This window comes from Athene noctua, chromosome 10 (assembly GCF_965140245.1).
Source record: "Athene noctua chromosome 10, bAthNoc1.hap1.1, whole genome shotgun sequence".
Lineage (NCBI taxonomy): Eukaryota > Metazoa > Chordata > Aves > Strigiformes > Strigidae > Athene > Athene noctua.
The window spans coordinates 327,096-340,052 of NC_134046.1; the positions used below are offsets into that span (position 1 = coordinate 327,096).

The 12,957-nt window shown below is 38.6% G+C and overlaps 1 protein-coding gene across 11 annotated transcripts in view; it reads left to right on the forward strand.

Annotated features, from left to right (window-relative positions):
• Window positions 1–12,827, forward strand: part of NR2C2 (nuclear receptor subfamily 2 group C member 2) — a 45,086-nt gene extending 32,259 nt beyond the window's left edge. For 6 of the 11 annotated variants that reach the window (XM_074914696.1, XM_074914697.1, XM_074914699.1 and 3 more), the window contains one exon: window positions 1,756–9,013. In XM_074914696.1, the coding sequence (XP_074770797.1) occupies window positions 1,756–1,930 (175 nt within the window). In that variant the 3' untranslated portion in view covers window positions 1,931–9,013. Of the gene's footprint in view, window positions 1–1,755; window positions 9,014–9,324; window positions 11,608–11,678 lie in introns of those variants that run through there. The other 5 variants (XR_012634315.1, XR_012634316.1, XR_012634313.1 and 2 more) reach the window with 5 other exon arrangements.
• Window positions 12,828–12,957: the final 130 nt, after the last annotated feature.

The following is a 12,957-nucleotide window of genomic DNA, read 5'->3' on the forward strand; positions in this document are numbered from 1 at the left end:
GCAGAAAAGTAACGAAACTCACAGTTTATAAACCTTGAAAAAATAAGGGTTACATGTGGGGAACAGTAGCCAACTCTTAAGTTTCTCTTTATAAGAAATTCTCACATCCTACTTATTTCCTCCTTTGTTTTTTTTTTTAAATTTCCAAGGACTTCTCTTTTAAAGTATCTTTTTTTTTTTAACCTCTCAACTGTTCCTGTTTCTTACTTGCTAGAAATAATTATCCTATTTTCTAATAATCTGTATCAAAACTATTATAAATTTCATCAGCACAATGATTCTCTGCACTACAAGGGAAATTGTAACTTTTGTTTATCAATATATCCTAGAACATATTACCTTTTACTGTGAAAGGTATCCCCATGTAAAGAAGCATGCAGTCCCATATATTTAAGCAAAGTCTGAGGGTAGTGTAACTTTAAAACAAACAAACAAACAGCCCGTAAAAGAGAAAGCTTTTCCCACTTCAGAAACTGTTTTCTTCACTGATCTTACAGTTCACATTGTGTGGGGCAACAGAAGGGGCATCAGGATTCCCAGTCAGGTGCAGTGAAGATGGGATTCTCTACTTCAGAAATATCCTCAAATGCCACATTCTTCTTTATACAGTTGAATTATTCTGGTTTGATGCCGGATATCTGCCATAAAAAGAATTTAGAATTTGTTACATATACTTATGCCTCTTAATAGTGGCTTAAGGAAGGAAATTAGAGTTATATTTCCCAAACAGTGTCCTGTACTTTAATTGATAGTGTCTGTATCCCCATGCTCACCCATAGATAAGTTAGAGTACAAATCTGATTATTTCTGAGCAACTGAACGCTGGCACAAATTGAGATAGAAGCACAGGTGTTAAAATTTTCGCAAAAACAGCAGCATAGCTTGAATCTCTTTGCAGTTTTCCCCTTAAGTTTACAGGATACGATATATTACCAGAACAGACCTTCTATATTTTCTCCATAGATACTTAATAATTTTCCAGAGGTCTGTGTTCAGTGCCACCTAAGGTTTGGTATTACACAGCTCTGGTTCAAGAAATTTGTTTGTTTTGTGATGTACATCTGCCATATGAATGAAAGCAGATATGCTTTCATTACTGTCCTAAATTTCAAATGCATTGAAAGTCCAGAAATTCAATACAATCACTTCATTATATCGGATGTCTGTTAACATCCTGGTACATAAAAACCCACAGCATCTGGCCATATGTATGAGTGACAACACACCCCTACAAATTCACTTTCTCATCAGAAGCAGATTCTCTAACCTCCTTTTATACATATTCCATCCCATTCTTGCTATCTGGTTTGTCATTAAGTTGCTAGGTAACTCAGGACTATGCTGTTTATGGTTTAAATTTTAATTAAGCATTTTACTCATAAATTGTGCAAATATTTTCACTAGTCAGTATGAATATTATTAGTCTCAGTGTTGTCCTGAACTATGAAGTACATGTAGAGCTGGGAGTTTCAAAAGCAGACCAGGAGAACTCTGAGTTTGTACATACACGTTGTATCTACAAAGGGCATTAATATGTCCTTTTCACTGGAAAACCACCAAGAAAGATGGTGGCTTTTCATTTCCCATGCAAGATAGAAAAGTAACCACTCTTTATGGTAGCTCAATTAGCTTAAATTGCTTCTTTACTCCCATTCATGAGTTATGGTAATACTAAAAGTAGATCCAATTCTTCAGCCACAGAGTATTTTAAACTGGTATTACATGTATTTATAATCCACTGAACTTCTTTTTCAGGCTAGCCCGGATTCTAGTTCGCCTGCCAGCACTTAGGCTGATGAGCTCTAGCATTACCGAGGAACTATTTTTTACTGGTCTCATTGGAAATGTTCCCATTGACAGCATAATCCCCTACATTCTCAAAATGGAAACAGCAGAATATAATGGTCAAATAACTGGCACATCTGCATAGTGGGAACAGCACAATTTGATGGATTGAAGTAATTTTCGTAAAAACATACAATTACGAAGTTAGAAGAATAGCATTTTGGTATGTACAGATGTTTCCAACTTGTTATCAGTTTCCTGTCAGATTTGTCCTTGTCTGTTTGCTGACATTGACAAAATTTAAGCAGCTATTAGGAGACCTGTTATAGGACCTTTTCTGCCACAAGGAATATTTTTTATGCCTTTCATTTAAAAGGCTATAGATTACAGAACATACTTTTCACATGCTTTGTATTTAGAAATTACCAGTGGTTAAAAATAGAGTTTTATAATATCAGAGATTAGTAATAAAATTACTTTAAAAAGAACAGTATGTATATATTAAAAAATATCCTTGGAATTAATATCTAATAAATGCCAGGGTATAATACTAGCACTTTGTAAGCACTTCTTGTCAAAGTGACAACGTCATCAACATCCTGCTTATGAGTATGGAAAATGGAAAAAATTGCCTATGTCCTTAGTCAAAATGCTAGTGATTTCTGTGAAAATGTAGGAGACAATCATTTATTCTACAAAAAGTCACTTGCTCTTATGTTATGCATGAAATATTAATGTGGATTTTTAAATCAGCTATCCACATTATATGAAACGATACTGTTAAATTAGTGCAGTTGTAATCCACAGTACGATGGAATGGTAGTGACTATTACGTGCTACAGGAATTACCCAAACTAGGAGGAAAAAAATGTGTTTCTTGCCACAGTAATGATGAAATATTCAGGTTCCTTAAAGTTTCTATTCAGACCAACAGTCATGACAAATGTTACTCTAATAGGAAGCGTTTTGATTGTGAGGAAAATCAGTCATTAACTGGAAGAAGAGTCATTTTCAGGTAGAGCTGTGTGATGCTCTTTGAGTATGCTCTTTGTACTTCCAAATTTACTCCTCCTCTCTGTACTCCTAAACACCCTCTTCATCCAGCCAGAGGTACAATGTAAACCCTGAAATGTGTAGAACCTCTGGCTGTCAGCAGGAGGATATTCCAAAGGTCTTACTTTTATTTCTCCCCTCCTCCCACCCCTCCCTGACTGAGCACTCCCAGTTCTGCAGTGCTCTCAGCCCTCCTGTGACTCAGTCTGAAACTGAAATACAGTTTGAATTTACAGTCAGTCATGTACAATTGCAGTTAATGACTGATACACCATGGTGTTATAAAATTACTACTTTTTAATTGTCTAGAGTGATGAGCCATTGACATGTCTTCTAGTATTGCCCATTAGCTGCTAGCGTTGCTTTCATTTTAGTATAATTTATTGACATTAAATATTTCAAACAATCAAAAGTTTTAAAAAACCCATGGCAATTAATACCTTCATCTGATCCTGGCTCATTAGATGCATCAATTATTTTAATTATCTGTATGGTAGAATCATTTTCTACTTAGGTGTTTTTATGTGACAAAAATCTGATGGTAAGTTCAGCACTTTTGATTTAGTTCTGTTATTGACATTTATTTAGAAACATCAACCAGGTTGGTGTCTGTGTCTTTTAAGGGTCTGGAATTGTAGCCAAAAGACCTTAAGCAGCTCCAGATGAGGCTTCTGATGTAATAAAAAGTCCTGACCTGGTACACTTCATTTTCATCAGGAGGCTCCGTTTGTAGCACTCAGTGTGACACAGAAGGCTGTTTAATTTTAGCTTCTGGATGCATTAATGTCTTCTACAGTTACCTTTGTTACAGCATTCAGAATCTTCTTTTCTCAAAAGGGTGTTACAAAGAGTCCAGTATACATGCAGAGATTTAATATTGCACCTTCGTTTATCTTGGCTTTTGCTATAGCAAATGAAATTTTCATATTTTTAATGAGATGGAAGGTCCGCACTCCGAATGTTAAGTCAACTGGAATGCAGAATTTTGTAGTAGCTGTTTTGTTGCAGTGTAACTTCTTGTGTGATTGTGCCAGCACTTCCGATGCACAGTCCCTGTTTTAAGGGTATACGACTTAAAAATTAATTGTGATATTAACAACATCAGAAGTAGCTGCCTTGGAAAGAGTTGTGGCCATTTTTGTTAAAATTTTGTTGGGTTATGTCATTGTTGTTCTAAAAGCAGTATGCACTGAACTATAGTGATATTTTTCACTGGAAAAAAAGATTATGCAGTTTAATTTGCTTTCAGTATTTTGTAAAAATCGTGGAAGCATTGTTAGTGACAAATGAAATATTCCTTAGCACAAAAACTAGCCATTGGTATCTTTTCCCAAATTTACATACACACCAGATGGCTTTTTCATTATTTCATCATTTTAACTTCCAATTTTTCAAGTAGAAGGCCCCCATTTTCTGTGCAAAAAATTGTTTTCCAAATATTTCTTACTTGTGCTCTGAGCATAACAGTTCAGGGAGCAAAATAAAGCCGCCACAGTGTTTTGGGAACAGAGGGATTGCATGAAATAAAATGTATGCATTGTATTATATTTCTAAATCAGAATGGTAAATATCATGCAGCTCTGTTTACAAATAAACTACACTCCCTGCAAATGCAAGGCCACATAACAATATCCTTGATCCATATCTGGTAGTCACTTACTCTACAAATAGTTTCCTGGATTTGGGGGATAAAATACTAATTTGTGTAAATGAAGTAACAACAGTGCAATCCATATCCAGGGTTTATTTATTGTGCATGCATTTAATAGATGAAATACTTAAGATTCTGGTATTGCCACCTAAAAACTATAAGGTCTCTCTCTGTATAGCACCATCAGCATGATTTGCTGGCTTGCATTAGTCAGGACCAGGCTAACTTAGTCCTTATGCCATTAACAAAAAGCACTTTCTCTAACTATACACTGTTTTGATTCCAAGACTAACAATTCTGATTGTAGAAATTTGGACAGCAGATGGCAGATCCTAGAGCTTAAGGAATATCCAGAATTAAAATGTTTTGCATATTTGAATATTATCTATAAATAATAAGACAGATGTGATAACCTAACACTTCTTTCTAACATGCTGCTCAAAGGCGGTCATAAAAATGAGCCAAAGATTTGGCATATGATGGAGAGCCACTGAAAGGGATTACTTAAAACACTGCCATGTTAAACTGTAAACTGTCTTCTCCAGTGCGGTAGGGTTCCTCTGTGCTAAATTTCGAGTGTAATCAGAGAACGGCTGAGGTTGGGAGGGACCTCTGAGGGTCATCTGGTCCAGTCACTCTGCTCAGGCAGGGCCACCTACAGCCAGCTGGGCAGGACCGTGTCCAGCAGCTTCTGAATGTCTCCAAGGAGGGCGACTCCACAACCTCCCTGGGCAGCCTGCGCCAGCGCTCGGTCACCCTCACAGGGAAGAAGCGTCTCCTGATGTTTGAGAGAACCCCCTGTGTTCCAGGTTGTGCCCACTGCCCCTGGCCCTGTCACTGGGCACCACCGAGAAGAGCCTGGCTCCATCTTTGTACCCTCCCTGTGGGTATTTATACCCACTGATGAGACCCCCCCGAGCCTCCCCTTCCCCAGGCTGCAGTCCCAGCTCTCAGCCTCTCCTCAGCTGTGAGGTGCTCCGGTCCCTTCATCACCCGCGTGGTCTCTCCAGCCTGTCCCTGTCTCTCTTGCACTGGGGAGCCCAGCACTGGACACAGCACTCCAGGGGTGGCCTCACCAGTGCGGGCAGAGGGGAGGGATCCCCTCCCTCGGCCTGCTGGCAGGGCTCTGCCTAACGCAGCCCGGGGTGCCATCAGCCTTCGCTGTGGCAAGGAGATGTTGCTGGCTCACAGTCAACATGGTGTCCACCAGCCCCCCTGGGCCCTTTTCTGCTGAGCTGCTTTCCAGCCGGGTGGCCCCAGCTGGGGGGCCCCTGGTTGTTCCACCCCAGGGTCAGGGCTTTGAACTTCATGAAGTTCTTGTCAGTCCATTTTTCCAGCTTGTTGGAGTCCCTCTCTGGCAGCACGACCCTCTGGCCTACCAAGCTGATCTTGGTGTAGTCTCGTAGTGAAGCTATTTTAGCTCATTCAGATAAATCTTTTCCTTGTATGTCCATCCATAGAAGATGGATGTTCAAGAGGCACAGAACTGATGAAGGGATTCTTTCTGCCAGCAGTTCAGGTGTTGCTTGGTAGCAATAGAAAAAGGCACATCTGAAGAAAACAGGCCTCACAAAGGTGTTCTTGCTCTATGTTAACCTTTGTCATTATTTTCAGCCTCTTCTGGTGATTGGGCTTTCAGGCCACTCTACCATAATGAAGGTAGAACCATGTCCACCGTACAGCTGCAGGCTCATACAAGGTTCAAACTGTCTCTGCAGAAAATACTACAGTGCTGATGTAATTCTTGTAATTTCTGAGGCTTGTTTCATACCCCTGCCAGTAACTGGAAGATGGTGACAGGCTAATCTTACCAGCTTTACTTTTAAATTAGTTCCGTTTTGTTTCTGCTTTGCAAGTGCAAACTTTCTCTTATGAATGCAGGATAGGGGAGTTTTTTATTATTGTAACAATTATTAAAAAAATATTTCTTGGGTTTAAGTATGGAAATAGCTTGTTTTCATAAAGGCCAAATTTCAGTGCCAAACTTATGTTTACAGAACTAGGAGTCAAAGGATCACAGTCTGAAAGTGATTCTGAGAAACCTGACATCTCACTGAAGCTCTATTTAGTGCCTAAAATTCACTCTCTCCAGAATTTTTGAGGTCCTGTTTCTGCTGCTCTTGAAATTAGTAGAAAAATAGTGACAAACTGTCTGACTAGATCTATCTGAACTTGAGTACATGTGTGTACTGGTACTGATTCATTCAGAGAAATGTTGGAATTCTGTGCTGACTGAAACTGGGGCATGCAGGGAGAGGTAATGAGTTCTCCATGTGCTTCATTTGTTTTCCAACTCTTTTGAAAAGGAACTCGATTTGAGTTTTGTAGATAAATAGAACAATGACCAATAACCGTGTAGGAGCATTATGGGTTATCCTTGTAATAATTATTTCTATTGCATTTGTGACAAGACCAAGAAAGTATACTGCATTTCTTTCCTTAATTTACTTACCTTGGACTAAAGAGACAGAACTAAGACCATGTGCAAAAGTCATCCTTCTCTGCCTGTTTGCATTGCTTGTAAATTAGATACGATGCTTTTGGTGCCAGTGGAGTTACTCTGGCACTGAGCTGGTAGAAGAGGAAAAAATAATCTGCAAAGAGAGATCCTTCAAACAAACCATACACACCTTCATTTTAACTGCCTTAAAACGTTAGATTATTAAGGAGGCTTAGTTTTCAGAGCACTCCTGGGCAAGAAACTGTTGTTAGTCACCACTGATTACTTGGTACCATTTCCCAAGTCTCTTTTCATCATGGCCTGAAGCACTTGGCCCCGGGGCAGCCGTGATGCCTCTAGCGAGAGCACGGAATCAGATTTCTGTGCTGAGTACAGCTGGCTCTGCGGAGTCACCATGAGAGCACCCTTTGGCAAAGGGCATGTTCTCAGATGTGACAGGGAAAACAAGTCGGGGCTGAAGCTTCCAGGGGAAACCAGTTTCCCTGACCGTTTCTTTGGCAGAGACTGTAAAGCACACTGGTGTTTTTGTGGTGTGTAGCACACGGGACTTTCATAGATTCCTGGATGATTTCATCCAAGCTGCTGATGATGTCAGTACATCTTCCTGCCCATTAAGGCTAAGAGGGTAGTTAGGATTCTTCCCTGATTACCTGATGTTTAATTAGTAAGGGAAAATTTAAAAAGCACCAAGTAGCATGAGTAGCAAGGGTATCAGGAATACAGTGTAGCCAGGAGAAGGGAACTGGAAATTACCTAGGTGAAGATACTGCCAATGCAGCAGCAATGGAAGCTTTATGCAGTAACGGCACCAGTCAGGGGCCCTGTTTGAAATGGGTGGTGGGACGAGTAGAACAGGTCAGTCAGGCACACACAGGTGCATCAGAAGATGAAAAACCAATAGGATTAAAATTTTGTTTTTCTGTTTGAAATCCTTCTCCTTCAGTTATTCTTTAGAGTACAAAAGCAGAGTAGGTTGGTTCTTCTTTATCTACTCTTGCCCATAAGAGAAAAATCAGAAGTAGCAGGCAAACAAGAAGTAGGTTCCTGTCTGTCCCAGTACTCTGCCACACTTCCATACATCAGAAGAGCTGCCGTGGTGGTTGGCTCTGATGCTAAGCACGGGGTGGCTGTGGGAGCAGCCCACAGCATCTGCAGTCCTAATGCCTCTGTCCAGGGAGAGTGGACAGAATGAGGCTGTGTTCACCCCACACGGGAGAGAGGAAGGGTCTGAGGAAGGACAAACTGCCAGCATCAGCTGGATCCTGAATGACAGCGAATTAGTTTTAGAAGCAGCTTTATATGAAAAATGACCAAGGGGGCATGGCAAAGGGGAGAAAATGAAAAACATTTACTTTAGAATGAAAGTTGCTGATTTATTTTAACAGTAGATTCTCCTGAACCAAGTTCAGGCTTATTGTTTGATGAAAAATGCCATAACCCCTCTTGTAGATAATGCTACAACCCTACTTCTGCTGCAGTCAATGTTATCGACATTATATGGGAAATTACTTGTGCAAAAAAGATTAGAATATTATTTATACTGAAGTTACAAGTTAAAGTAAAATTCTTCATAAAGTTTAAATGCTCAAGGTCTAAATATATTAGACTTGGAAAGCATCACACCCAAGAATTACCTTATCACTGACCATTTTGTTGTGAAGTCCTGCAGCGTTCATCACAGATAATGCTGTCATAATGTTCCATAATTCCCACAGCCTGTTGTATCCTCTGAGTTACACAGATGTTTTGAAAATGGCTTATTATGATTAAATTCATGCCTGATTTTCTTCTTTTTAAAGGATTTGTTAGATTTTTACGTGTCTTTACTTTGTGCCTCCCACCGTTGTGCATTTCTGCATGTCCAATCCTAAAACTCACTCGAGCAGCTAATGCATATGTACATAGTTGTATGTATGTGTGTATGAATGTACATGTTTATACCTATCTGTCTAAATATATTATGTACAGTGTATAGAAAGTGTGTAGTGTATGTATATATGTACAGATATGTAGTCATGTATTCATACCATTCTATATGTTAAAGCTTTTCATTGATTTGCCAATCCAGAGCTTCCTAGTTTTCATTTCTTAGTCCAGCTAAGCCTCACTTAAGCAGGTGAATCCTCACGAATTTCAGAGCTTTGTACCTTTTTCTGAACCCAGCCTGAATTTAGTATTTTCTGTTCAGAACTGATAAATATATGCCATGGATTTTCTAGCTTTTACATTACTCCCTTTACCTTTTCTGATTTGACATGTAGAAGTCTGCCAGTGAATAGTTAATTGAACATATAATGTCTGTTAAAAATAAATAAATAACTATAGTCATCGAAAATAACTTCCCTGCATTCAATATATACTCATTCTCTTTCAGCCTCCTGAGAGACCTTTTTGTAAAGTTTTATTTTGCAGCAAAACTTGGTAAGAGATTGATTTTACTTTTTTTCTTTTTTTTTTAAGCCTTCAGCAGGGGTTAATTGGAAGCAAAACAATTTGCCCTTTATCATTGAACTGCAGCATACAGAACAGGATGCAATGGATGCTGTTCCAAAAATCAATACTTATATTGCCGCAATGATAACATGAAAACAAACTGTTAGTTAAACAAAGACTGTGTGTCCTCTGTTCAGTGAAACACTTCTGTTACAGTAGTAATTAAACAAGAGGGAGGCTGCAGTTAGTTTCTTTCTTGGCAAGCATCAAGACTGATTTAGGATTTTCATGATGCATTTCAATTGTATGTTCACTTTCCAAAGTTAATCTCTTCATTGTCTAGCTTAAACTAAACAGAGATGGCTGGTTCATTGGGGTTGTCAGACTAAGGTCCATTGTCACGTCTGTCCCTTCCCGAGACTGTAACCTGTGCGGATCTTGCACCCTGCGTGTGAAGTGCCCCGGGTTCCCATGGGAGCTGGGCACGTGGATGGAGCATTGATGAAACCAGGCTTGCAGTAAGACAATTCATTACTCGTAGGGAGTATTCAGACATTTCAATTAATCAAAATAGAAGTAGTTGTTCCTTTTCCCTTCTGATGATTCAAGTTACAAAGGAAGCCTTCTGTAAAGTATTTCTATGACCTTTTATTTTTTTTAAAAAGCATTTCACAGACTGTGTAGGGGAGTAGTTCAGCAAATCTTGTTTCTGTCATACTAAAAAGGTAAAGTGGAATTTTCTTGGCATTTATTTCCATCTTCTGTACTTCAAGCAGATGAGCAGACACCACTTAAAATAATGTGAGCTTCTTGCAGGCTTAAAGTAAACCATGAGTGTCTTTCAGAGTCAGGCTCTCTGCTTGTGAAGTCTTTGCTATGGAAAATGCTAAGAATGTTCTGTATTTCTTGCTGTACCGTTTAGTAAGTGTTTGTAAGCTTTTGTTTCAAATGTAGAAAAAAAATGTAAAACATCCATTTTAACATTTCAAACCTTTTTTTTTGAGATTTTTAGTAGGAAAATTATTTAAATTAATAGCAGGAATTCCTGTGACAGGTGGTCCTTCATTGGTGTCTTGACAATCAGTGCTGTTTGAATAATGTTTGCTTTCTTCTTTCAAGGCTGAATGGAAACCGGAATGTCTGTTAATGTCACTGTACTGCAGTAATGTTTTTAAAGATTAGAAAGCCAATTGGAGTATTGATCAAGACTGAATCTGTTTACATGAATTTAGAAAAAAGAACATATTTTAAAATTGTGAATGTTTCATACACACTTTTGAATTGTTTGTATTCTGAAGGACAAAATGCGCTCAAATTTAAGTGACAATAAAGGCTCTGTTGTAACAGTCTGTGGAAACTGGAATGTGAGATCAGCTTTCTGTATTTGATCACAGAAGTCAAAAAGTCTGAGAAGCACATCTACTGCCAGGTATCTAACAGCCCTGAATAACTAGCTTCTATTACATTTTTTAAAATTATCTTAGATAAATTATAATAAGGCACGGGTCCATTTTAAAATATTTTCAATGATTGTGGGTTAAAAGTGGGGCTGAACAAATTTCAAATAAAAAGGATATGCTTTAAGAGGAAAACAGGTTACTTACAGAGCCTATACGTTAAATTTCTCACACATGGAATCAATGTTAAGTGTAGGAATATTTTTAATAATTAATCTATAGTCCAAAATACATTGCCAGCCAGTGTTCAAACAATTTCATAACTGAAGAACTGCACATTGTGTAAGTGTTGTATGTGTTTGGCATACCAAGGCGTTCGGGGCTCCTACAAAAATAGCAAATTTTTATAAAAGGAATCATCTACTTTTCATTCCTTGGGATATTTTCTGGAAGTCTCTGTTCATTATAATTTAGAAAAATTGTTTATGTCATTATACCTTAATTTCAAGTTAAAAACCTTGCAGAAGTTGTTCATTTCTCACAGCTTCTTTTGTGAAATCAGCATTGTTATGTGTGATACCGTTTAAAAATAATAGCATGTTCCTTTTTTTAATCTGAATTTTATATCTAATCAATGTCTTCAGTCATGAAGAGGAATTTGCATTGTTGTGTTTGTATATAGAGTATTGCAGTGCATGATTTAGCTTATGCATTTTATTAAATGCTGTTTAAATGTGGCATTATATTGTTGTGGCTTAATACTACTACCTAAATGAGGTTTATACCATTAAAGTGAATTACAAATATAAATGCATTCCTGAGTTTTATTTTTAAGTTCACTTAATTTCTTCTTAAGCATTAGGTGTCTAAGCTAAATACTTAATTTACTATCTTCTAGGGAGAAACAGTATTTTACCTTCACTACAGTCAGAAGATAAATCCCATGAACCTTACTGACGCCAGGGAGCTACTTCCAGGAGAAGGACCTTTTCCTAAAGGTTTTAATTCATCTTCTCGAGCTTTCTGTTTTTCTTCAATTTTTTGAGGAGAGAGGTAGCTATTAATAGACAATGTTTTATGTTTACTTTTATCTGGTAGCGTCTTCCTCTTCCCCAGCTTTTAAATTAAGGAGATGCACTGGCTGTAGTTTCAGCTCCCTTCACACATGCATATTATAACAGAGGTAAGGAACTTGGCCTCTGTTCCAGACCTCCATTTCATACATAACGTGGTTGAGGCACACAGCATGTATTTATGTAGAGAAGATGATGGATAGTTCATTTCTTGTTAACTGCTGTTAGAAACCATACAACTTGGAAAGTTTCACTTGGCAGAAACAAGGATAATCAGACTTTAGGATTCAGTTGTTAAAACCAGCTGTCTACAAGAAAAACATGCATGGGAAAAAAAAGGTCCGTTTCATTTAGAGGCCTGCTGTGAAGCAGGAGTTTTTGTTGCCCAAGTTTGAAAAGGTGGATCCTCTGCCAATTGAAATTGTGTCCACACAACAGAGCATTTGTTATTCTATCTCTAGAGCATCTAGAAACAATGACAGGAGCTCAGAAGGGTGTTTGTTCCTAGTCAGGATCCGTGTGTGTTGACAGAATTCCATGTAGGGAACGTTTCAGGGCGTTTGTATATCCCATGGCATAAACTCATGCATTGAGTCAAGGCAAATTTTTCTTGAGCACAAAATGCATTTTTTGTTTGACAGAGCTGACTTGTTACAAAAAGTGTACATTGATTCATGCCGTGCCAAATAATATATTAAATGGAGTTGGTTTTTATATTTCTTCAGCTGCTTAAGTAATAATGAAAAAGTAAACAAACAAAACCTCCTCGCCATTAATAGCATGTTTCAGAAATGTAATTTGCATCAGGATGTTACTGCAAAGGGAAGCAACAGAAATGAAATTTAAAAAAAAAAAAAAAAGCATGTGATTAACCTTTAATTATTTTCCCCAGGGCAGCCCTTTCGTGTGTCCCCTTAAACTGTTAAATAACGAGTTCCTGCTCCTGCCCGGCTCTGACAACGCCACCCCTCTGCGCGCCCTTTCCCCTGCCCTCTTTCTGCGTGTCTTTGTCTCCAGAACACGGGGCTCGGGGGGGTCGGGGCTCCTTTCAGTAGGCGCGTCCTCGGGAGCGAGCCGCCGGGGCCGGGGCCGGCGCCCAGGGAG